General features: G+C 61.0%; 2 protein-coding genes across 2 annotated transcripts in view; one reads left to right on the top strand and one right to left on the bottom strand.

Annotated features, from left to right (window-relative positions):
- The window catches only part of LOC118697883 (staphylococcal nuclease domain-containing protein 1), an 81,743-nt gene that overhangs the window by 55,347 nt on the left and 1,668 nt on the right, over window positions 1–24,728 (top strand). Inside the window, exons 13-21 of the mRNA XM_036400879.2 lie at window positions 2,468–2,578; window positions 4,214–4,286; window positions 5,485–5,626; window positions 10,060–10,169; window positions 22,072–22,260; window positions 23,000–23,141; window positions 23,516–23,639; window positions 23,735–23,804; window positions 24,312–24,425. Coding sequence (XP_036256772.1) covers window positions 2,468–2,578; window positions 4,214–4,286; window positions 5,485–5,626; window positions 10,060–10,169; window positions 22,072–22,260; window positions 23,000–23,141; window positions 23,516–23,639; window positions 23,735–23,804; window positions 24,312–24,425 — 1,075 coding nt within the window. The remainder of the gene's footprint in view (window positions 1–2,467; window positions 2,579–4,213; window positions 4,287–5,484; window positions 5,627–10,059; window positions 10,170–22,071; window positions 22,261–22,999; window positions 23,142–23,515; window positions 23,640–23,734; window positions 23,805–24,311; window positions 24,426–24,728) is intronic.
- On the bottom strand, window positions 15,719–18,509 carry LOC118697884 (leucine-rich repeat-containing protein 4). Its single transcript, XM_036400880.2, has one exon. It carries the CDS (start codon window positions 18,195–18,197, stop codon window positions 16,227–16,229), a length of 1,971 nt encoding a protein of 656 aa, XP_036256773.1. The 5' UTR covers window positions 18,198–18,509; the 3' UTR covers window positions 15,719–16,226.

The following is a 24,728-nucleotide window of genomic DNA, read 5'->3' as shown; positions in this document are numbered from 1 at the left end:
GCCTTTGCCAGGCTGGGATGGAGCAGGGAATAAAGCCTGGCTTGTCCTCCTGGAGTGTCTGCCCGGCATCTGGGCTGGGCTGAGCCTGCTTGGGATTCTGGGCACGGCGGTGCCGGGGCGGGAGCCAGGGCAGGAGCTGCAGCCCCAATCCCAGCTCCAGGCACTGGGATTGGGGGGGCTGGAGAACAAACCCAGCTTCTCCTGCTGGATCCCTGCTCATCTCCCAGCCTGGATCCCTGCTGGATCACTGCCCGGATCCCTGCTCATCTCCCAGCCTCTATCCCTGGCTGCATCCTGCCCATTTCCCTCCTGCATCCCTGTCTACCCCTCCTTGTGTCACCCCCTGCATCCCAGGATCCCTCCATCCCACTTCTCCCTTCCATCTCCTCCAAGTTTTGGGCCTGATCCCTGCCCTAGAAATGTTGGTGCATTCCACAGCATCCCCGAGCATCCCTTAGGATCCCAGAGCATCCCACAGCTCTCCACAGCATCCTGGACAATTCCATAGCATCCCACAGCATCCTACATCATCCCCCATAAAAAAAAAAGCTAGAAATCCCTAACCCCATATTTCAGGAGCACCCTGTGCTGTAATTCCAGGTGCAATTCCCGGCAGGAGTGGGAGATCCCTTCCCTGGGGGCAGTGGGGCTGGATGCTGCAGTTTGGGATGATTTGATGTTTAGGGGGTGGGATGGGTTTGGTACCCCTGATCCTGATCCTGATCCTGATCCCGATCCTGATCCCGATCCATGCTGGGCACCACCTCAGGTGGGATGAAACCCTTCCAAAACTTCCTTTGGGAAAGGAAACGTGGGAGGAGCTTAAAAATTGACATTTTTGGCTTGAAGTTCCCTAATGGGCATTTTTCAGGCTAAGGAGATTTTTCCCATCATATTCCCAGTCTTTAATTTGGGATCTGGGATTAACTGGGGGACGCTCCTTCCCTCCAGGCCCCAGCTCCAGCTCCATTTCAGAGCTTTGCTGGGAGGTGGGAATGGGGGGGTTCCTCCCAGGGAGCCAGGCTGGAGCAGGGTCTGGAATTCATGTGCTGGAATTCCTTCTCTGAGCCATTATCCCTGCCTCCCTCCCCCTTGCCCTCCTTCCCTGGGCACCAGGATCAGTCCCCGTGGGAATTCTGAGCCTTAAAACTTCTGAACCCCGAAAGAATTTGGGCTTTTCCCGGGATATCCAGCCCAGTGAAGTGCTCTGGCACTGGGAAGTAGCCAAATTTCACGGCTGGGAGTGCTGGGAATGCTCCAGCTTCCGGGCTCTCCAGTGGCCCAGGGAGGGGACACTTTTCCACACCCATTTCCAGGATGCAGCTGGGATGGGGTGAGGTGTGTTCAGGATGAGGAGCAGGATTTGACTGGGGTGGGGAGTGGGATGTCTGGGATGGGGAATGTCAGGGAGCGCTGGGAGCCTCCCTGGCCCTTCCCTGGCCTCCCCCAGCTCCTGCTCCTTCCCCAGCATTCCCAGGGTCCCCATTCCCAGGGTGCCCGTTCCTGGGGTGCCCATTCCCGAGCTGCCTGTTCCCAGGATGCCCATTCCCAGTGCTCAGCATTCCCAGGCTGCCGCAGCTGCTCCGGCTGCAGCGATTCTGTCTCTTGCCAATCCCGAATTTTTTGATTCCTCCCCCTGCTCCGAGACCTAATTTCGGCTCCCGGTGCTGGATTTGCCCTTCCCCCCACTCATGAAGGGGCACACCCGGGATTTGGGAAGGGATCAGTCCCTCCATCCTCTGGACAGATCCTCTTTTTTTGGGGATACTGAGGGAATTAGTGTGGGGGGGCGGTGACTGGAGGAGAATTAGGGAAGTGCTGGCGAAGGAGAATTCATGGATTTGCTTAAAGCAGTGGAATGTGATGGCTTCACCCCTGCCTGGCACAGGCCCCTCTTGCTGATCCCAGAAATCCCAGTTCACTGGGAGAGGCTGCTCCCAGCCCCTTCCCGTGGAAATAGGGGTGGGGGGGTCTCCCTGTCCCAACCCCCCCAAATTGGTGCCCAAATTATTTCCCAGAAAAAAAGTGGGATGGTGGAATCAAGGAAATTCCTGTGGGCTGGGGGCCATCACCCCTCAGTTTTTGGGGGGAATCTGGGGGTGGCGCTCCCCCCTCCAAACCAGTGCCTACCCCCTGCTCCTGGAGAATAGTGACGGGATTGGGAAGTCCAGGAGGAGGCTCCTGTGGGCTGGGAATGCTGAGCCTGCTGCGTTTGGGCTGGGGTGGGAGGGGAGTTTTGGGGTGAGATTTTTGGGGTGCTCCTGGGAGGCTTCTCCCTGTGGCATGAGCCCAGCTTGGGTCCCCCTCTGTGCCCAGAGAGCTGGGATGTGTCACTCCAAGGCCTTCCCTTGGGATGGGATGGGACTGGGGTGGGATGGGACTGGGGTGGGATGGGATGGGACTGGGATGGGATGGGACTGGGATCTCCCTGCCCCATTCCCACCCCGATCCCATCCCATTCCCCCAGCAACATCGCGGAGGCGCTGGTCAGCAAGGGCCTGGCCACGGTGCTGCGCTACCGGCAGGACGACGACCAGCGCTCGGCGCACTACGATGAGCTGCTGGCAGCTGAGGCCCGGTGAGCGCGGGGCTGGGGGGCTCTGAGGGGTCCCCTGTGCTCTCCCTGTCACGTCCTGTGTCCCCTGTCCTGTGTCCCCCTGCCCTGTCCCTGTGGTTTGAGGTGATTCCCGCACACAGCTGCCCATGTCCCTCTGTCCTGTTGCAGCTGTGTCCCCTGGGCACCTGTCTGTCCCCAGCTGTGTCTCGGGTACGCCAGATCCAGGTGTGCACAGCCCAGCTCCCCATGCAGAGGATCCCATATCCCGGTGCCCCCCATGTCCACTCCATTCCCAGCCCCAGGAGCCCCCCAGGTGTCCTCATGTCCCTGTCCCTCATCCCAGGCTCCCGCTGGAATGGCGATGGACGCCCTTCCCTGCCCGGCCCCGCTCCCTCCGGAGGCGGCTCCGTGGCGGCTGAGCCCGGCGGGGATGGTGGGATCTCAGCTCCTCCTTGGCAGCAGATCCCGGCACGATGCCGAGAGCCGGGAAGAGCAGCTTGGAGGGGGCTGCGGCGCCTCGCCGGGCAGGGCTGGCTGCTGGGAAAAGGCGGATCGATCCGGAGAGAGCTGCTCCCGCTCCCACCCAGCCGTGCCCGGGCGGTGGGCGGCCGGCAGATTGCTCACAGGCTCCTTCCCAGCGCCTGGAATGTGCCTTTTGGGAAGCCTGGCAGGAAGTCAGCAGCTCAGAGCTGCCAAGGGGGCACCGGGATACAGGCATGGGATGTGGCACCTGGGGCTGGATGTAGGGCTGGGATGTGGCACCTGGGGCTGGATGTAGGGCTGGGATGTGGCACCTGGAGCTGGATGTAGGGCTGGGATGTGGCACCTGGGGCTGGATGTAGGGCTGGGATGTGGTACCTGGAGCCAGATGTGGGACTGGGATGTGGCACCTGGAGCCAGATGTGGGACTGGGATTTGGCACCTGGAACCGGATATGGGGCCAGGATGTGGCACCTGGAGCCAGAGCCACACTCCAGGGTTGGGGCTCAGCCTGGATGGCCCCAGGTGGAGGTGCTGGATGTTCCTGCCTGATCCTGGAGTGGATCAGGTGGTGGAGGTGGCTCATCCATGCCATTGGGAGCTTTGGCACATCCCAAATCCAGGATTGTGCTGGCACCAGGCAGAGGAGCCGGCAGCTCTGGGACCATGCCAGGAGCAGCAGGAATGGGATACCCTGAGATTTGGGATGAGGTTGTGGTGCAGGGCCTGGAGCAGTTCGGGGGATCCATTCAGCATTCCCAGCTCTTCAGAGAGCCTGGAATCACACCCCAGACCATTGGCTCTGCCAGAATCCTGGCACACTCCAGCCTTTCCCAACCCTCCAGGCCAGGCCCTGGGGCACGAGGGAACACTCCAGGCTCCAGGTGGGGACAGAGAGCTTGGTGGCCTCATCCCAAGGGAACATCCCAGGGGAACATCCCAGCCCTGCGTCCTTGTGCCGAGACAAGGATCTGGATCCGAGTCCAGCGTTGGGCCTGGATCTGGCAGCAGCTCCAGCATCCCGCTGGTTTTCCCTGCGTTCAGTGCCTTCCATCTGTGGCATTCCCCTTGTTCCATGGCTGGGACAGCCCGGGTGTCCCGGCGGGCGCAGGGGAGGCTCCAGCTCCCATCCTGCTGCAGCAGGAGCTGATTCCCAGCACTCCCTCTCCTCTCCAGGGCCATCAAGAACGGGAAGGGGCTGCACAGCAAGAAGGAGGTGCCGATCCACAGGGTGGCCGACATCTCTGGAGTAAGGATCCATCCCCTCGGGCACATGGGATGGGCGGGAATTCCTCAGGACATCAAGCGGGATAAAACCCACACGTGCCGTTGTTTTGGGAGTTCCTTGGGGGGGTTTTCCCTTTTTTCCTTGGATAAATAAACCGGGAGTTGCCCCATAGCCTGGGAACCAGAAATGCCAGTGGGAATCCAGGATTGCCCCGCTCTGATGAGGGAATCTGGGGATCCCCACACCTCCCAGCAGAGCTCATTACGTTCTCCTCAATTAATTAATATTTTTGAGGATTTCTGTGGAGCCCTTCAATGCTGGGATGGGGAGGGGCAGATCCTGGGAAAGGGGAGTGATGGGATGCTCTGTTAGGGATGGGGGAAATGGGGAAATGGGGAAATGGGGCTGGATCTGTCCTGCTGATCCAGGCAGCTGCCCTGTGCGGGGGGAAAGGATGGGCTTTGGGGGGTATTTGGGATGGATTAGGGGATGGGTTTAGGCATGAATTTTGGATGCATTTTGGCTGGATTTGGGATGTATTTGGGATGTGTTTTGGGATATATTTAGCATTTATTTTGGGATCTATTTGGGATTTTTGGATGTATTTTGACATGTGTTCTGAGATGTATTTGGGATGTGTTTTGGGATAATTTTGGGATTGATTTGGGATTTTTGGATGTATTTTGAGATGTGTTCTGAGATGTACTTGGGATGTGCTTTGGAGTATTTTTGGGATTTGGGGATGGATTTGGGATATGTTTGGGATGCATTTTGGGATGTGCTTTGGAGTATTTTTGGGATTTGGGGATGGATTTGGGATATGTTTGGGATGCATTTTGGGATGTATTTGGGATTTGTTTTGAGATGCATTAGGGATTTGTTTTGGGATGTGTTTGGGATTTTTGGATGTATTTTGACATGTGTTTTGAGATGCATTTGGGATGTGTTTTGGAGTATTTTTGGGATTTTGGGATGGATTTGGGATGCATTTTGGAATATATTTGGGATGTATTTGGGATTTTTGGATGTATTTGGAGATGTGTTTTGGGATATATTTGGGATTTGGGCTGTGCTTGGGGCGCACAGCCCATTCCCAGCTGGAAGCGCTCAGCTCCGTGCCCAGATGTCACACCCCAGCTGTCACAGGGACAGGAGCAGCCCCCGCTCCCGGCCCCGCACGTGGGGGTTCCGGGGTCCCTGAATTCCCGTTTTCCCGCAGGACACGCAGAAGGCGAAGCAGTTCCTGCCCTTCCTGCAGCGCGCCGGCCGCTCCGAGGCCGTGGTGGAGTACGTGTTCAGCGGCTCCCGCCTCAAGCTCTTCCTGCCCAAGGAAACCTGCCTGATCACCTTCCTGCTCGCAGGTACGGAGCCGGGAGCACCGCCGGATCCCGGGATTGGCACTGCAGGGATTTGGGATTGGCACCACGGCATCGGCACTGCAGGGTTCCTGGAATTGGCACCGTGGGGTTCCGGGATCGGCACCGTGGGATCCTGGGATTGGCATAATGGGGTTCCCGGGATCAGCACTGCAGGGTTCCCAGGACTGGCGCTGTGGGATCTCGGGATTGGTGCCATGGGATCCCAGGAGAGGCGCTGCGGGGTTCTGGGATCAGCACTGTGGGGTTCCGGGATTGGCATCATGGGGTTCCTAGGATCGGCACCTCGGTGTTCCCGGGATCAGCACTGCAGGGTTTTGGGATCAGTGCTGTGGGGTTCCAGGATTGGCACCATGGGGTTCCTGGGATTGGTGCCGTAGAGTTCCCAGGATCAGCACTGTGGGGTTCCCAGGATTGGCACTGTGGGATCCCAGGATCGTCACTGCGGGGTTCCGGGATCAGCACCGTGGGGTTCCCAGGATTGGCACCGTGGGATCCCAGGATTGTCACTGCAGGGTTCCCAGAACCAGCACCGCGGGGTTCTGGGATCAGCACTGCGGGGTTCCCAGATTGGCACTGCGGAGTTCCAGGGATTGGCACCATGGGGTTCCTGGGATCAGCACCACAGGGTCCCGGGATTGTCACTGCAGGGTTCCCACAATCGGCTCTGCGGGATTCCAGGATCAGCACTGTGGGGTTCTGAGATCAGCACCATGGGATTGGCACCTTGGGATCCAAGGATCGGCACTGTGGGGTTCTGGGATTGGCGCCTCTGGGTTCTGGGCATCAGCACTGAAACATCCCCTGGGCTGGCGTGGGAACATTCCCTGGACTGGGACATCCCGGGATGAGTGGTCACAATTAACGCTGGAGCTCCCTCAGGCCAGGCTGGGAGGGGTGGGGGAGGTTGGGACTGGGGAGGGTGATCCCACCCAAAAAACTTGGGAGCAGGTAGGGAAGCACAAACTGGGGAGAAGGGAGGGAATGCCAGGATGGGGATGGGGATAGGATAGATTGAGAATGAGGAGTAGGATGGGGATGAGAATGGGAATGGGAATGGGAATGGGAATGGGAATGGGAGTGGGAATGGGAATGGTGATAGGATGAGGATCAAAATGAGAGTGGGGATGAAGATGGGAATGGGATGAGGATGGGGATGAGGATGAGGCGGAATTCCATCAGCATTTAAAGGATTCAATCCTAGGATCAAACACTGGGAAAGGTGGAAGTGTTTATCCTAGGGGGAGCAAGGATGGAGTCAGGGATTCTTTGTCCATCCCTTTGTTCCCAGAGTTGGGAATGTGTCCTGTCTCTGTCCCTCATGGACACTGGCACTGGGATGGCCTTTGGGAAGTGGGGGCTCCATCCCTACTCCCAGTGATGCTGGGATGTCTCCTGGTGCTGCGATCCCTGCTCCACAGGGGAGTCCCTATTCCATGGGAGTCCCTGCTCCATGGGCATCCCTGCTCCGTGGTTCTCCTCTTTGGAGATCCCTGCTCCATGGGAATTTCTGCTCCATTGGGATTCCTGCTCTGTGGTCCTGCTCCATTGGGATTCCTGCTCCATGGGAATTCCTGCTCCATTGGGAATCCTGCTCCACCCTGCTCTGTTCTAGAAGGGATGCATCCCCAAGACCATCCCATCCCATAGAATCCCATGATCCTGGTGGGACCTTCTGGCTTTTATTTTCCCTGTTTTTTGTTGGATTTCTCCCCGGTGCCATTCCCAACCCTCCTCTGCCAAGCCAGGAATAGGATAAATATCCGCCTTTTATCAACGCCTGCCTTTTTTATGGATATCAAATGCAAATGAGCACCAGAAAGAGATGCCAAGTCCCTTAAAATGTGACTCCAGGGATGCTCCCGAGGGAGCTCATCCCGGCTTTCCAGCTAAAATAGATCCGTCAGAGCACTATAAATATGTGCAAATACAGGCGCCGGTTTAATCCCAAATTCCTCTCTCCCGGCAAAACTCCGGAGCCTGACGCCTTCCCGGAGCGGGGGCTGGGATAGGGAGGATTCCCGAGGGATGAGGGGGCACCTCTGGGGATGTTGGAGTGGCCAAGTGGCTCCAAGGGGTCCAAAATCTTCCCTGGGAGCTGCGGGATTGGGAGGCGGGGATGGCAATCCGGGGCTTTTCCCTGTGAGCATTCCCAACGTGGGGCTGTGCCAGTGCTGCTCCCGCCGGGATCCGGAGTGGATCCTCGGCATTCCAGTCCCACTCCCGCAGTTCCTGGGTGTGCCCTCCCTCCGGCTCACCTCCCCTGCTCCCAAAATCCATAAATCCTGTGGGAGATTGATCGATCCCTGGCGCTCGGCCCCGGCACAGCTGATCCCGGCCCAGAGCCATCCCAGATCCCGATCCCGGCTGTGGCTCTGGCACAGCGAGGGGGCAAAGTGCTCAAATCCCTGGAATCAAGGCTGGAAGGGTCCTTGCTCCAAGGGATTCTCCCTGAAAGATCTGTTCTGTCTGTTCCCACTGAGGGCCAGGGAGGAATTTCTCCTGGAATCCTGGTGCAGGATCCTGCAGGGATGCTGTGGGATACTCTGGGATGCTGTGGAATGCCCCTGGGATGCTTCAGGATATCCCAGGGCTGCTGTGGGGCACCAGGAATGCTCTGGAATGTCCATGGGACGCTGCGGGATACCTTGGGATGCTCAGGATGCCGCAGGGTACTCCGGGATGCTGCGGAATTCTTGCCCCCATCCCTCCGGGGCTGATTCCGGGATGGGAGCAGCCCCAGAGCCGCCCCCTCCATCCCAGCCTTGGCCCTGGCTGGGCAGGATTGTGCTGGAATTCTCTGGGAAGCCCAGGGGAGCGCGGTGGCTGCAGCACTTCCAGCCGCATCCCTCATTAATCCGTCACGGCTTCCCGGGAAGCGCGGCACAGCCGCGGATTCGGGATTAGCTGCTATTTTTAAAGTGCTGGAGAACTTTTCCGGGTGCCAAGCGTCCCCTCCCCGCTCCCGCCAGCGTTCCTGGGGGGATGAGCGCGCCCAGCCCAGCCCTCAGAGCTTTCCCTCTTCCAGAACCTTCCCTCAGGTGGGCTTGGGAAGCGTCAGAGGCCGGAGAGGATCTGGAGCGGGATCCCAGCCCCGAGGAGCTGGGAGCTGGCAGAGTTTAAGGATTCTGCTGCTTCCTCAGCTCATCCCTTGTTATTTTGAGGGAAAGAATTCCATTGTGGCCCATGAGCCCCCCTGGCCCCTTCCATGGAGGAGGACGGGCAGCTCCAGCCCCTCATTCCCATTCCCAATGCAGCACTGGTGGATGCTCCTTCTGGAAAAATTTGGGATCAGTGCTGGGTCAGGATCAGAGCCAGGGTTGGGATCAGAGCCATGCCAGAGCCCACCCAGTGCTGGAAGGAGAATCCTGGGGTGATCCCAGATCTTGGGGGAGCCTGATGGTTCCCAATAATGAACAAAGATCCCGGGATTTCCTGCTCCCCATCCTACATTCTGCTGTGTTTCCCAGAATTCCCCTTTTCCAGAAATCCCCCTTTCCGTCCCCATTTCTGGGGACAGAGGATGTGTGTGCCATGAAGGGCAGGGACAGGGCTGGGAAGCTCCTGCTGGATTCCCTGGAAATGGCTTCCTTTGGAGGCAGCACGACCTGGGAATGGGGACTGGGATGGGATGGGGATACAACAGGGCTGGGAATGAGGATGGGGATGAGGATGAGGATGGGGAAGGATCTGGTGGCACAGGGATATTGTCCCTCAGGATGGGCTCTGGGCAGGATCTGTGTCCTTGTGTCCCTGGGTGTTGGTGACACTGACATGGCCCTGGGGATGTGTCACCTCCTCACTCGTGGCTCCAGCTTGGAGCTGTATTCCCGGCACTTCATTCATTATGCAAATTATGTAAATGATCATTAATAATGCAGGACTTCCCTGTGCTCTGAGCTGGAGCAGGGGGATCCCGGGGGCAGCGGGAGAAGGGGGCAGGGGAGCGGCTGTGACAGAGGGATCTGGGTGGGGGGCTGGATGTGTCCCTGTGTCCCCATCCCTGTCTCCTTGTGTCCCCATCCCTGTTTGTCCCTGAGTCCCCATCCCTGCGGACACATCCCTGTGTCCCCATCCCTGCTTGCCCCTGCATCCCCATCTCTTTTTGTCCCTGTGTCCCTATTCCTGTTTGTCCCTGAGTCCCCTTCCCTGCGGACACATCCCCATGTCCCTATTCCTGTTCGTCCCCGTGTCCCTATCCCTGTTTGTCCCTCTGTCTCCATCCCAGACTGTCCCAGCCTGTCCCACAGCCATGCCACCCCTGGACCCTACTGGAGCTGCTCACATCTCCCTTGTTTCCAGTATCCCCTTCCCTCCCAGCCCTTCCCTGGGTTGCCGTTCCCAGGCCCTGACCATTCCCGGGGTGCCCTTCCCAGGTTGCCGTTCCCAAGCGCTGACCCTTCCCGGTTTCCCTGCAGGGATCGAGTGCCCGCGGGGTGCCCGGAACGTGCCGGGGCTGACGCAGGAGGGGGAGCCCTTCAGCGAGGAGGCCACGCTCTTCACCAAGGAGCTCGTGCTGCAGAGGGAGGTACGGCCGGAGCCGGGCGCGGGGGGTCCGGGGGGATCCGGGGGGATCCGGGGGCAGCGGCTGTCAGCTGCACCCAGAGATCCTGGGGATACCAGGAGTGTCCTGTGGGATATGGAGAGATCCCGGGTGCTTCTGAGAGATCCGAGGTGTCACCAGCAAATCCCAGGCGATACTGAGAGATCCAGGAGATCCCAGGGGATACTGAGAGTGCGCTGGGCAGGTGCAGGATGGATGTGAGGTTGGATGTGGGGTTGGGTTCCGGATGGATCCCCCTGTTTGAAGCTGTTCCCATTAATGTCTCCAAATATTAAAATTCCCTGGAACTCCTGTGATTTCCCTGATTGCAGCTCCGGAGCTCGGGGCCCATTTTGGGTAATTTTTCCGTGATTCACAATTCCGAGGTGGATACCGGATCCTTCCCCCCCGACTGTCAGTCCTGCTGAGCCAAAATTCAGGGACTGAATGTCCAGATGTTGGTACTGGTGCAGATGTGGGCATGGATAGAGATGGGAATTATGGATCCAGATGGGATTTATGGATCCAGATGTGGCTGTGGTTGCACACACGGTTGATGCAGATGTGGACACAGCTGCAGTTTTGGGCATGGATCCAGATGTGGGCAGGGATGCAGATGTTGACATGGATGCAGCTGTGGGCATGGTGACAGCTGTGGCTCTGGATCCAGATGTTGCCATGGGTGCAGATGTGGTGGACACAGGTGCAGTTGTGGCTGTATACCTAGATGCGGGTGTGGGTCCAGATGTGGGTGTGTATCCAGATGTGGCAGCAGCTGCAGGCCGGTGGTGCCAGCTGTGGGGACATGGGAATGCAGGGGCATAGGGACATAAGGACGTGGAATGCTGGGACACAGGGACATGGGAACACGGGAAAATGGGGGTGTGGGAATGCAGAGACACAGGGGCACAGGGATGCAGGCACATGGGAATGCAGGGACCTGAGGACAGGGAAACACAGGGGTGTAGGGATACAGGAATGAGGAGAAACAGGGACACGGGGACATGAGGACACAGGGACACAGGGCTGTAGGGATACAGGAACATGGAGAAACAGGGACACAGGGACACGAGGACACGGGGGTGCAGGGATACAGGAACATGGAGGAACAGGGACACAGGAGTACAGGGACACGGGGACACTGCAGTCGTCCCCCTCCCTGCTCAGCATCTCGCGCTGCCGGGAATTGCTGACCCGCATCCCAAGGGCTTCGCTCCGCTGCCTCGGCACATTCCGGAGGCTCAGGCGCTGCACCTGCCCGGGAATGGCGTGGCAGGGAGGCCAGATGGAGCCGGAGCTGCTTCCCAGGAATGCTGTGACAGGGAGGACACGTGGAAGCCGGGACGCTTCCCGGGAATGTCGTGGGGAGGCCGTGGGAAGATGGGCTGCTGCCCAGGAACGTGGCGGTGGAGAGGCCACGTGGAGCTGGGGATGCAGGGCAGGAGCTGGGGATGCAGGGCAGAGCTGGGGATGCAGGGCAGAGCTGGGGATGCAGGGCAGGATCTCGGGATGCAGGGCAGAGCTGGGGATGCAGGGCAGGGACTTGGGATGCAGGGCAGGAGCTGGGGATGCAGGGCAGGAGCTGGGGATGCAGGGCAGGAGCTGGGGATGCAGGGCAGAGCTGGGGATGCAGGGCAGGAGCTGGGGATGCAGGGCAGGAGTTGGGGATGCAGGGCAGGATCTCGGGATGCAGGGCAGGATCTCGGGATGCAGGGCAGGAGCTGGGGATGCAGGGCAGGATCTCAGGATGCAGGGCAGGAGCTGGGGATGCAGGGCAGGAGCTGGGGATGCAGGGCAGGAGTTGGGGATGCAGGGCAGGATCTCGGGATGCGGGGCAGGAGCTGGGGATGCAGGGCAGGATCTCGGGATGCAGGGCAGGATCTCGGGATGCAGGGCAGAGCTGGGGATGCAGGGCAGGAGTTGGGGATGCGGGGCAGGATCTCGGGATGCAGGGCAGGATCTCGGGATGCAGGGCAGGAGCTGGGGATGCAGGGCAGGATCTCGGGATGCAGGGCAGGATCTCGGGATGCAGGGCAGGAGCTGGGGATGCAGGGCAGGATCTCGGGATGCAGGGCAGGATCTCGGGATGCAGGGCAGGAATGCCGTGGCAGGGAGGCCGTGGGAAGCCGGGATGCCGCCCAGGCCGATTCCCGGCTCCGGCTGCGGGTCCCGGTGCGGGTCCCCGCGGTTCCCACGGTGGCCCCGGCCGCGTTCCCGCCGGCAGCCGAGTCCCTGCCCACCCCCACAGCCGTGGGATATTTTTATCCAGCGGCTCCGGCTGCTGCTGACTCACGGGCCCGGAGCCGCCGCTGACGAACCGGCCCCGCAGCGTGGGGGGCAGGGGGTGCTGGGATGCTCCGGCGGGATCGCGGCTCCCGCAGCGCCCGGCAAGGGCCCAGGGGACCCCCGGGAGCCCCTCGGCTCCTCCGCGGCCGTGCCGATCCTGCAGGAGCTGCAGGAGCATTTCTCCGGGAATGTGGGAAACTGCCCCGGCCCCCCCACATGTTCCAGTGCCTTTTGTCTGCTGGAGATGTGGATTCCCAGGGGGTCAGTCCTGCCCTGATCCCAGTGCTGATCCCAACCCTGATCCCAGCCTAATCCCGGCACTGATCCCAATCCTAATCCCAGCCTGATCCCAGCATTGATCCCAATCCTAATCCCAGCCTGATCCCAGCACTGATCCCAACTCCAATCCCAGCACCAATCCCAACCCTGATTCCAGCGCTGATCCCAATCCCAGTCCCAGACTGATCCCAGCACTGATCCCAACTCCAATCCCAGCACCAATCCAAACCCTGATCCCACAGTCAATCCCAATCCCAGCAGTGATCCCAGCACAAATCCCAATCCCAGGGCCAATCCCAGCCCTGTGCTTGGAGCATTCACTGTGTCCCATTGCATTGTCCCACATCCCACCTCACCCCACTCCCTCCAGAGCCACCAATGCCGGAGGAGGCATGAGCAGAACTCCAAATCCTGCTGCCATGGGGACTTCCCTGTCATTCCCTAAAAATCCCTGGATTTAATTTGTCAGTATTTGCCTTTCCCCACATCTCAGGGCCTGATTCCCACCCTGGTCCGAAGGAATCATTCAGGGAAAGACCTGGGGGTGCTCCAGGGTGCCACAGGGGTTGTCCTTAGCAAGATGGATATGATGGAATTCCTGAAAGTGGGAGCTGGCAGGATGGGGGGGGTCCAGAACCAGAGGGGTTGGGGATAGGATGGGGTGGGATGCGGATGGGATGGGATGGGATGGGGATGAGGATGAGGTTGAGGATCAGGATCAAAATCAAGATCAGGATTAGGATGGGATAATGATGATGATGATTAACTTAGTTGCTCTAATTTTGGGCTAAAATCAGTGCTAATAAAATCCACAAATCCCTCCAGCCCCCTGCAGCATTCCCAAGATTTTTGGGATCACTCCTGTCTGTCCCCAGCACAGGGAGGACGGGGGGTTCATACCCCAGGATGAACAGGACGTGTTGGCATTCCCAGATTGGCTTGGGTGGGAAAATTCAGGAATTAAGGGAAAAGCAGGAATACGATTTTGGGACAAACTGACCCGGATCCGCCAAAAATAGCAAAAATCCTAAAAATCTTCCAAATCCCAACACTGAACCCTGACAGCTGTGTGGTGACTGCGGGAGGGGCTCAGTCCCCCAGACGTGGTGGTGGCACCTTGGGGACACTGGTACTATCCAAGGTCCCTATGTTCCCACCGCCACAGGGACACTCTGTGTCCCTGCACTGTGTCCCTTGTCCCTGTGTCCCTGTCCCCACCACCAGTGCCTAGCACACCCCTTGTCCTGGGGGTGGCACCCAGTGTCCAGGCTGGGGTCCCAGTGTCCTGTCACCCGCCTGGAGGTCCCAATGTCCCCAGACAGCCAAGGCTCCTGGTGTCCCCTCAAAGTGTCCCCATTCACAGAATGGGAGACACTGCTGTCCCCTCAGGCTCAGTGATCCCACTGTCCCCTCAGAGGGGGGGTCCTGCTGTCCCCCTGTCCCTCCTGGGCAAGGGAAGTGCCCCTGATTGATCCCAATCCCTCCTCCCTCCCTCCAATCCCAGTTCCAGCCGGGAACCCCCAGCCTGGGGTGTCACCCCCAACGCCCCCAGCCCCACATCAGGGTCCCACTGTCCCCCCCCACCAGTGCCCCCCTGCTGCTGTCACCCCCCGATTCTCATCACTCCCCCCAGTGTCACCCTGTAATTGTCCCCCCATGTCACCCTCCATGTCCCGCCCCCCAATCCTCATCACCCCAATGTCACCCCCTAATTTTAGCCCCCCTCAGTTCTTGTCACCCCGATGTTCCCCCCAGTTCTTGTTGTCACCCCCAGTTGTCCTCGCCCCCTCCCCTCCTCCATCCTCTCCCTCCATCTCCCTTTCCCGCTCTGCGATTTTTCCAAAGCTTTTCCTGCTGAGAGGACAAAAAACCCCTTTGAGGCTGGCGGGGAGGGGGGGCCCCCGCGGCCCCCCCGAGCGCCCCCGTTTAACCCCTCGGGCACTCGGCGTTACAAATTTGGAACAATATTTATTAAAATACAAAAATACACTTGTTTTTTTTTTTGTTGGATTCGCGGTACAGTCGGATCCTTCCAGCGTTTACAGCCCGAGAGGGAACTTCTGCATCTCCTTCCCGCCTTCCTCCCCCGCCCCTCCGGACACCCCCAAACCCTAAATTTTAGCTCAGCTTTGCCCCCCCCCCCCCTCCAAGAACATTTTAAAGCTAAAACAAGAAACTAAAGTAATTCTAGTGCCCGAGCAACCGGGGGGCCCCCCCATCGCTGCTGCCCGACCCCTCCAACCCCCTCATCCCCTCAGGACCCCCACGAGGCACTTGGGGTCCCCACCGGGACCCCCCCCCGGCGCCACCTCCGATGCTGGTGGCCCCCCCATTGTCACCTCCCCCCCCTCCCCAAGCCCTTAATTTCTCCCAGCCCTCCCCGTTCCATGAGCAGCCCTTGGGGGGGGTGTCCCCATTGTCACCCCCTCCCGGGGACGGGGGGGGGGGTGTTTCCCACACCTCCCCCCCAATCAAATAAAAGGACTAAAAATGCCATTTTTAGTGAAGGTGGTTACAATCATTGGTCAGGTCTCCCGTGGGGGCCCCCCCAGCCCCCCAGGAGCCATAGCCCTGTGCCGGGGGGTCCGGGAGGCCCGGGGGGGTGACAAACACCGTGGGAAAGGGGGTGCAGAGCAAAGCGGGGGGGCACCCGCTCTCCCCCTCCCCCAGATACCCCCCCCAAACCACCCCCCCAGGCGCTTGCGGGGTTTTCCCCCCTTCCCGTGGGTTTTTGAGGAATTTTTTGCTTGAATACATTGCAGACGTCCATCCCCAGCCCTCAGGCTGCGCCCCCCGCCCCCCCCCGAGCCCCCCACCCCCCAAAATCCATTCCTTTATTGCATTGGGAAGGTCTTGGCGCGGGGCCGAGATCCCGCTCCGGTGACGCCGGAGCCGCCGGCGCGTGGCCAAGGGCAGCGCCGCGGGGTGGGGGGGCCGACCTCACCCCCTCCCCCAAATAACCCCCAAAAACACCCCGAACCCCCCCAGAAACACCCCGACAGCTCCCGCCACCGCTCCGGCGTCCCCCGTGTCCCCCCGCGCCACGGCACCGCCGCTCGTCCCCGAGCACGGGGATTTTTCCTCTTATTACCGATTATTTTTTTCCTCCTCTGTTTCTCCTGGTTTGTTTCTTTTTGTGTTTAAATAGAACCTGCGAGTTAGAAAATAGTGGTTTTTTGTAGGAGTTTTGGGTGGGTTTCGTTAAATTTTAATAGAATCTGCTGCTCTTCTCGGCCCCGAGGTTGGCTATAGAAGCATGTACACGAAAAAGAGTCTCTCCCCCCCCTGTACAAAAGTTGTGTCTATTATTGAGGAATTCTCCTGGTTTTCCTTAGTATTGAGGAATTCTCCTGGGTTTCCTTCGTTTTGGAGTTCTGCTTTTGTGCATCTATTGCGTTTATAATAATTCGGGGCCGGGGTTGGAGGGGGGGGGGACGACGACCCAAAAAAAAGCAGGAAAAATCCCCCAAAAAAGAGTCATATCTGGGTTTCCTGAACTTTCTCCTTGGGGTGGGTCTGGATTAAATAGGGGTCGGCCAGGGTGGTCCCGGGGGGGTGCAGGGAGTTGCCCAGCGCGTTCTCTGTCCAGTGGGCGCCGTGTCCGGCCTTGTAGGTGTTGTAGTTGAGGTGCTCGTGGATGTTGGGCAGCACCACGGCCCCCTCCCCTGCCCCACCGGCCGGGGCGGCCGCGGGCGTGGCCGCGGTGGCCGGCGCGATGTCCTCGTCCACCTGGATGATCTCCACGGTGCGGGCGGCGGTGACGGTGCTGCGCTGCTGGTGGCGCTTGCGGAGCTTGTAGAAGACGATGAGCATGGCGGCGGCCAGCAGCGTCACGGCCACGAAGCAGCCGATGATGATCTTGGTGGTCTTCATCACCTCGTCCAGGCTGGTCTGCAGCTTGTCGCCGGCGTCAGCCGTGGGCACGGCCACCTGCTTGGGCGGGCGCGTGGTCTGCACCAGCACGGTGGTGGTGGTGGTGTAGGCCGGCTGGTAGCCCGTCGAGGTGGTGGGCACGGGCTTGGTGAACTTGGGGGACACGTCCTCGGGGGAGATCTCGGTGGTCTCCACCGTGACGGTGGTGAAGAAGCTGTAGTTGGAGGTGTTGAGCTCGGCCGTGCTGACGTTGAGGAAGGCCGAGGCGTTGGAGTTGCCGGCCACGTTGGTCACCATGCAGGTGTAGAGGCCGGTGTCGGTCAGCAGCACGTGCGAGAAGTTGAGGGTGCCGTCGTTGAGCACGGAGAGGCGCGGGTGGCTCGAGGCGTGGCTCAGCACCGTCCCGTTGGGCAGCAGCCACCGCACCGAGGACATGGAGGGCGTCCGGCAGCGCAGCTCGGCCACGCGCCCCTCCGAGATGTTGAGGTCCGCGGGCGCATCCATGATGAAGGGCGCCGAGCACTGGAAGGAGGTCTGGTCCACCTCCACCAGGAAGCGGCCCCGCATGTGCAGCGGGGCGTGGCAGCGGCCGCAGCAGGTGGAGTTGGTGGGGATGTACTCCCGCAGCCACCACGACAGCCAGAGGATGTCGCAGTCGCAGTCCCAGGGGTTGTGGTGCAGGTGCAGCTCCACCAGGTAGCGCAGCGGGGCGAACAGGTCGTGGGGCAGGGACGACAGGTTGTTGTGGGCCAGGTTGAGCTCCACCAGCGCCGTCAGGTCGTCGAAGGCGTTGCGCTCGATCAGGTTGATCTGCGAGTTCATAATCCAGAGCTTTTTGAGGGATTTGAGCCCGTGGAAGGAGCCCGGTTTGATCTCGGGGAAGTTGTTGCCCGACATCTCCAGCTCCTCCAGGCCCACCAAGGGCGTCAGGTTGGGCATGTCCTTAATGTTGCACATCCCCAGGTTGAGGTACTTGAGGTTGTACAAGCCCTCGAAGGCGCCCTCGGAGATGTACTCGAGCTTCTTGAGCTCGCCCAGGTCGAGGCGCATGAGGGAGGGCACGCGGTTGAAGGCGTAGCTGGGGATGCTCTCGATGGGGTTGTTGCGCAGCCACAGCTCCCGCAGCTTGGACAGGTACTCGAAGGCCCCGCTGGGGATCACCGTCAGCCAGTTGTCGAAGAGCTCCAGGGTGTTGAGGCTGGCCAGGCCGTTGAAGGCGCCCACCTCAATCTGCCGGATGGCGTTCCTGCCCAGCTGCAGCACCTCCAGGTGGTGCAGGTGGCGGAACGTGTCCGCCTGGATCATCTGGATGTTGTTCTCCATGAGGTTGAGATAGCGGGTGTTGGAGGGGATGCCGGGGGGCACCTCGGCCAGGCCGCGGCGGGTGCACACCACCTTGCTGAACTGGTTACTGCAGGAGCACACGGAGGGGCAGCTCTGGGGGCCCGGCGAGGCGGCGGCCGTGGCCAGGAGCCACGCGTGCAGGGTCAGGGAGGCGGCCAGGAGCCCCGGCCAGGTGCGGTGGCGGCGGTGGCGGCGGAGGTGGTGCACAGTTACCTGCCACAAGAGCTTCATGGTGTGGCACGTTCATCATTCACCATCGTCTGGGGATGGCGGCGAGAACAGGAGAACGGGCTCGGGGCCCCCCCCTCTCCCGGCTCCCACGAGCTGGGGGGCCCTGCCGGCCGGAGGGGAGGGGGGGGTCGGGGTGCCGGGGTCGGGGGGAGGCTCCGAGGGGAGAGGGGTTTGAGGAGGGAAAAATTAAAATTTAAGGGGGGGGGGGGGGGAAAATCAGCGGTAGGAGCTGGGAGGGGGGGGGGTGGGGGGAGAGGAGGAGAAGGAACCCCCCCCGCCCGGCCCCGCTCGCCAGTACCTACCTGGGGAAGGGGGATCGGGGGGTCCGGGGGGGCTCGAGGCGAGCGCGGGGGGCGCGGGACCGAGGGGGGGGGGGGGGGGGCCGGCTCCCAAAAAAAAAAAAAAAAAAAAAGACAAAATGGCTCCTGGAGGCTGCGGTGCAGGATGGGGGGGGCCGGCCCGGCTAAGCGGGGGCCCGGCAGCCCCCGAGCGCGGCCAACCCCGCGGCCTCGCACCTCCGCCCGTGGGGCCGGCCCGGGGGGCTCGGCGGGGCCCGCATGGCCGCCCCCCCCCAGGCCGCGGGGAAACGGCGGGGGGGGAACGCGGGGAAAGTGGCGAAAAAGGAAATAATTAAAAAAAAAGAAGCCGGGAGAAAAGGAAGAATTGGGAAAAGGGGAGGGAGCGGAGGAGAGAAAAAGTGGAAAAAAAAAATGAAAAACGGGGAGGGAAATGGGAATGGGAAAAAAAAAAAAAAAAAATTGGCCAGGAAAGGGAAATGGAAAAGGAGGTAAAAACGGAATAAAAATCTAAAATAAAATCGTATCAAGATAGGAACGGAAATGAGGATAAAAGTTAAAATAAGCCTAAAATCAGATGAAAAACTAAAAATAAAAATTCAAAATATTAAAAAAAAAAAAGCCCAAAACCCAAACAACCCGGACGAAACCTAAAAATAAAACAGGAAAATAAAGATTAAAAATAGGCCGAAATAAATAAATAAATCGCGGGGAGCCCCCCCCGGGAGAGGGAAAAACGCGGTTCGGGGAGGGAGCGGGGGGGAGGAAAGGGCGTCGGCGTGGGGGGGGGGAGATGCCGGCGGGGGCACCTCCCGGTAGCGGCGGCGGCTGCGCTGGTGGCGGGGCGGGGGGGTCCCGTCCCGTCCCCTCCCGCGTGTCGTTCCCGCGTCCCCGCGTGGGTGTCGCGTTCAGCGGCGGCGCGGGGCGATGGTGGCGGTGACAGCGGCGGTGACAGCGGTGGCGGTCGCGGTGCCGGCGGGCATCCTCCGGTGGCGGGGGCCGCGCGGGGCGGTGCGGGCGGTGCGGGCGGTGCGGTGCGGGGCGGTGCGGGCGGTGCGGGAAGCAGCCGCGCAGGCGGCTGGCTCATCCTTTTGTCCTTCAGTGCGAGCGCGGATGGATTGCTGCTGCCGCCGCTCCCGCTGCTCCTGCTGACGCATCCCGGCTCCGCACAGACCCCCCCGCGCCCCCCCGCACCCCCACCCACCCACCCACCCGCCGCTCTCCGGAGGGGCCCCCGCCGGCCCCGCTTCGGCCGGTGCGGCCGCCCCGGAGCGGTTTTGTGCGCGGGGAGGGGGAGATGCGGGATGCGCCGCTTCCTCCTCCTCTTCCTCCTCCCTCCCTCCCGCCGCCTCCTCCTCCTCCCCCTCCCCGCAGCCCCGCTCGGGGCTTGTGGAGCGGGGGGGGGGGGCCGCTCCCCGAGCGCCCCCTCCCCGGGGCCCGGAGGGACGGACGGAGGGACAGAGGGACAGAGGGACGGATGGACGGAGGGAGGGACGGAAGGGACGGGGGCAACGTGGGGCTCGGCGGCTTGGAGGTGACGAGGACCGGGGGGGACCCCGGCTCCATCCCCCCGGGTCCGACCCCCCCGCCGATAGGGGACCCCCAAGACCCCCGGCGCTTGGGGCTGAGACCCGACCTGAGCTGTGACACTGATGGGGAGCTCCAGCCCTGCAGGGGTGAGGGGGGACACGGGGTGACTGCCAGGGGCTGGGGACAGGGACCCTGAGACCTGATGGCGCTGCTGCTCTTTGGGGCCCAGGTTGGGCTCTGCACCCCCAGCTGTGCCTTGTCCCCTCCCTCCCCCTGGGACTGGGGGGCACGACACCACCTGCAGCCCCTGTAAGCACCCTATGGCCCCCCTGCACTTGGTGGCACTGGTGGCACTTGGAGCTGTCACCTGAGTGCCGCCACTGGGTGTTGGGGACCTCTGTGGGGCTGGTGGCCCCTCTGGGACATCCTGTCTGGCAGTGCATGGGGGCACCCCAGGACCCTCCTGTCCTTCCTCACTGGAGTCACTGTCCCCATGATGGTGGCATGTCCCCAGGGGGCTGCAGCTGTTCTGATGATGTCCCCCCCAAAAGCTGCAGGACCTGGTGGCCTCCTGTGGGTCCCACCTGTTCCCTGTCCACTGCAGTTGCCACATCTTGTCCCTGAGTCCATCAATGTCCTGCATATCCCCTGGCCAGTGACGCCTTGGTGACAAGGGGGACAGGGACACTGTTGTCACCCTGAGGCACTGGGGAGGTGCCAGAGGCGTGCACAACGTGCTGACCCCAGGGACCAGCCTGGCACTGGCAGCCCTGGGGACAGCGAGTGGCCTGGGGCCATGTCCCTGCCACACACCGGCCTTGGCAAGTGCAGTTTGGTGTCCAGTGCAGTGCCACGTCCGGTGCAGTGCCGTGTTTGGTGTGGTGCTGTGTTTGGTGTGGTGCTGTGTTTGGTGTGGTGCCATGGACAGCCTGGTGCCATGTCTGGTGCAGTGCCGTGTCCAGTGTGGTGCCATGGACAGTGCGGTGCCGTGTCTGGTGTGATGCCATGTCCAGAGCGGTGCCATGTCCGGTGCAGTGGCTGTGGACAGTGCTGTGTCTGGTGAGGTGCCATGTCTGGGCTGGTGCCATGGCCATTTTCAGTGCCATGTCCGGTGTGGTGCCATGGACAGTGTGGCACTGTGTCCGGTGCAGTGCTGTGTCCAGTGTGGAACCATGTCCAATGTGGTGCTGTGTCCAGTGCAGTGCCATGGCCAGCGTGGTGCCATATCCAGTGAGGTGCCGTGGCCAGTGCAATGCTGTGTCTGATATGATGCCATGGCCAGTTTTGGTGCCATGGTTGGTGTGGTGCAATGTCCAGTGGGGTGCCATGGCCAGTTTTGGTGCCATGGCCAGTTTTGGTGCCATGGCCAGCATGGTGCCGTGTCCAGTGAGGTGCCATGGCCGGTTTCAGTGCCATGTCCAGTGAGGTGCCACAGCCACCGCAGTGTGAGGACACGGGGACACCTCCAGGCTTTGGGAAGCAGCGGAAGCAGTTGTGGTGGGATGGGTGAGCTCAGGGCTGGGACAGGCTCCATGTGGCAGCACTGGCAAAGCCAATCCCCACTGAGGGGGCAAAGGCCATGGCTGGGGTTTGAACCATCGTGGTGTGGCCCATGTCACCCTGGACCCAAACCTCGCTGTCCCCAGTGCCTCGGCCACACGCCTGGCATTGTCCTGTGCCATGTGCTGTCCCCAGGGCCACACTGGCCACAAGTCCCACCCATCCCAGGGGGAGATGTGATTCCCAGGGTGTGATACCCAGGGTGTGGTTCCCGGGGTGTGGTTCCCGGGGTGTGATTCTCAGGTTGGGATACCCAGGGTGGAATGGGATAAAGGATATGGCAGGACCTGGTGGCTTTGTGTACCCCATGGGTGGGTCCCCCATGTCCCTTGTCCCCCACCTCAGGTCCCTGGTCCAGGCTGGGTGCAGGGAGGTGACTGGGGGGGCCCCACCTGGGCGAGCTCGGAGTGCTGGGAGTAGGTGGCAGCTGGGGCAGGCTGGGATGGGGACAGGAGCCCACAGCTCATGAGATTCCTGGGATCCCTCAGGTTGAGGTGGAGGTGGAGAGCATGGACAAGGCCGGGAATTTCATTGGGTGGCTGCACATCGAGGGCGTGAACCTGTCAGTGGCGCTGGTGGAGCAGGCGCTGTCCCGCGTCCACTTCACGGCCGAGCGCAGCCCCTACTGCAAGGCCCTGCTGGCGGCCCAGGACGCGGCCAAGCAGAGGAAGGAGAAGGTGAGGGGGGCCAGGGGACCCGCCCCAGCAGTGTCACCACCCCAGAGACATGGCCCCATCCCAAAAGATGGCCCCACCACACCGATGTCCCCACCCTGAGATGTGCCCACTAAAGGATGTCCCCGTGTCAAGGGGTGGCCTCAATCCAGGAGGTGTCTCCATGCCAAGAGATGTTCCCACTGTGAGGGGTGTCCCCGTGCCAAGGGATGTCCCCGTCCCAAGGGATGTCCCTGTGCAAAGGGATTCCCCACCCCAAGAGCTGATGGCCCCACTGCAGGAAATGTCACAACCCCGATTAATGTTCCCACCCACTGGGTGCCCACACACCAAGAGGTGATGTCCCACACCACCATGATGGATGTCCCCATTCCAAGAGGTGTTCCACCCAAAGGAATGTCCCCACTCCTAGAGATAGATGTCCCCACCCCGAGAGAGGATGGTTGCATGCCAAGAGGTGTCCCAAGATGAGGGATGTCCCAGCCCAGGAATGTCCCACCCCAGGGATGTCCCACCACAGGATGTCCCAGCCCAGGGATGTCCCAGATGAGGGATGTCCCAGCCCAGGGATGTCCCAGATGAGGGATGTCTCAGCCCAGGAATGTCCCACCCCAGGGATGTCCCACCCCAGGGACATGACCCCCCCAGGCTGAGGCCTGGCCATGTTCCACTGCCGGGTCCAGCCCCCCGCCCTCCCATTGCTGTCACCTGGAGTGTGGCAGGGGTCCCCGTGTCCCCCCAGGTGTGGTCCCATTACGAGGAGACGCCGGTGGAGGAGGTGGTGCCGGTGCTGGAGGAGAAGGAGCGCACGGCCAACTACAAACCCGTGTTTGTCACCGAGATCACCGACGACCTCCACTTCTATGTGCAGGATGTGGAGACAGGTACGGGGGGACACCAGGGCCCCCCCAGCATCCAGAGGTGCTCCCCAGACCGGTGGTGGGGCAAGTTGGCTGGGATGTGGATCTGTGGCTTTGGTGGGTAACACCCAAATCTGTGTGTCCCGGGTGATGTGGGGTCACCCCTCCACCCCCCAGGGCCATTTTTGGGACCAGGATAGGGGTCCATGATTGGGATCCAGGTTTGGGGTCCAAAGGTCTTGGGGCAGGGTCTGGGATTGAGGTCCAGGTTTGGGATCTGGTGTTGAAGCCATTGTTGGGACTTGGGGTTCAGGCTTTGGGGCCACACTGAGGGGCGGGATTGGGGTCAGGCTGGGGATGGGGCTGGGGGTTTATCCTGGATATCCGGGGCCCTGCAGGCGCCCAGCTGGAGAAGCTGATGGAGAACATGCGCGCCGAGGTGGGCGCCCACCCGCCCGTGGAGGGCTCCTTCGTCCCGCGCCGCGGCGACTTCTGCATCGCCAAGTTCGTCGACGGGGAATGGTGAGGAGGGGACGGGCTGAGCCCACGGGCTGGGCCAGGGCAGCAGTGGGGTGTGGGGTGAGAACCAAATCCCCAAAATCCCTCCTGCTCTGCAGGTACCGCGCCCGGGTGGAGAAGGTGGAGTCGGGTGGCAAAGTGCACATTTTCTACATTGACTACGGCAACGTGAGTGGCACCGGGGAAACGGGGGGGAAAACTGCCCTCCATCCATCCATCAATCCATCCATCTGTGGATCCATCCATCCTTCATCCATCCATCCATCCATCCATCCATCCATCCATCCATCCATCCATCCATCCATCCATCTGTGGATCCATCCATCCTTCATCCATCCATCCATCCATCCATCCATCCATCCATCCATCCATCCATCCATCCATCCATCATCCATCCATCCATCCATCTGTGGATCCATCCATCCATCCATCCATCCATCCATCCATCCATCCATCCATCCATCCATCCATCCATCCATTCCTCATCCATCCATCATCCATCAATCCATCCATCAATCCATCCATCCATCCATCCATCCATCCATCCATCCATCCATCCATCCATCCATCCATCCATCCATCCATCCATCCATCCATCCCCTTGGTGTCCCTGGTGTCCCCTCTCGCTGTCTCCCCTCTCTGATGTCCCCTGGTGTCCCCCTGGTGTCCCCACAGAAGGAGACGCTGCCCCCCAGCCGCCTGGCCCCGCTGCCCCCGGCGTTCTCCCCGCGGGTGCTGCCGCCCCAGGCCACCGAGTACACCTTTGCCTTCATCCAGGTGCCGCAGGATGTGAGTACAGGGGGGCTCCTGCTGTCACCCCACACCTGGGCCCCCACTGTGATCCCTGACCTCGAACCTCCACCCTATGTCCTGCCCATGGGCCCCAACCCTGGGACCACAATCTGGACCCCAAACCATCACCCCCAAACTGGTCCCAGTTGGGAACACTGAACCTGAGACCCACCTGTGTCACCTGACCCCAAACACCAACCCCAGCTCCCCAGTGTATGCCCCGACCCCAACCCTGACCTGTGATCCCAGGGTAACCCCAAAACCCTGATGACACTAACCCCAGCACCCCCCACACCCCAA

The sequence above is a fragment of the Molothrus ater genome, chromosome 5 (assembly GCF_012460135.2).
Source record: "Molothrus ater isolate BHLD 08-10-18 breed brown headed cowbird chromosome 5, BPBGC_Mater_1.1, whole genome shotgun sequence".
Taxonomy (NCBI): domain Eukaryota; kingdom Metazoa; phylum Chordata; class Aves; order Passeriformes; family Icteridae; genus Molothrus; species Molothrus ater.
The sequence above is the reverse complement of the archived record's forward strand: the minus strand, read 5'-3'. Positions and strand labels throughout refer to the sequence as shown.

Excerpts from the sequence above, each read along its gene's own strand:
- LOC118697884 (XM_036400880.2), bottom strand. The coding sequence starts at position 18,197 with ATGAAGCTCTTGTGGCAGGTAACTGTGCACCACCTCCGCCGCCACCGC.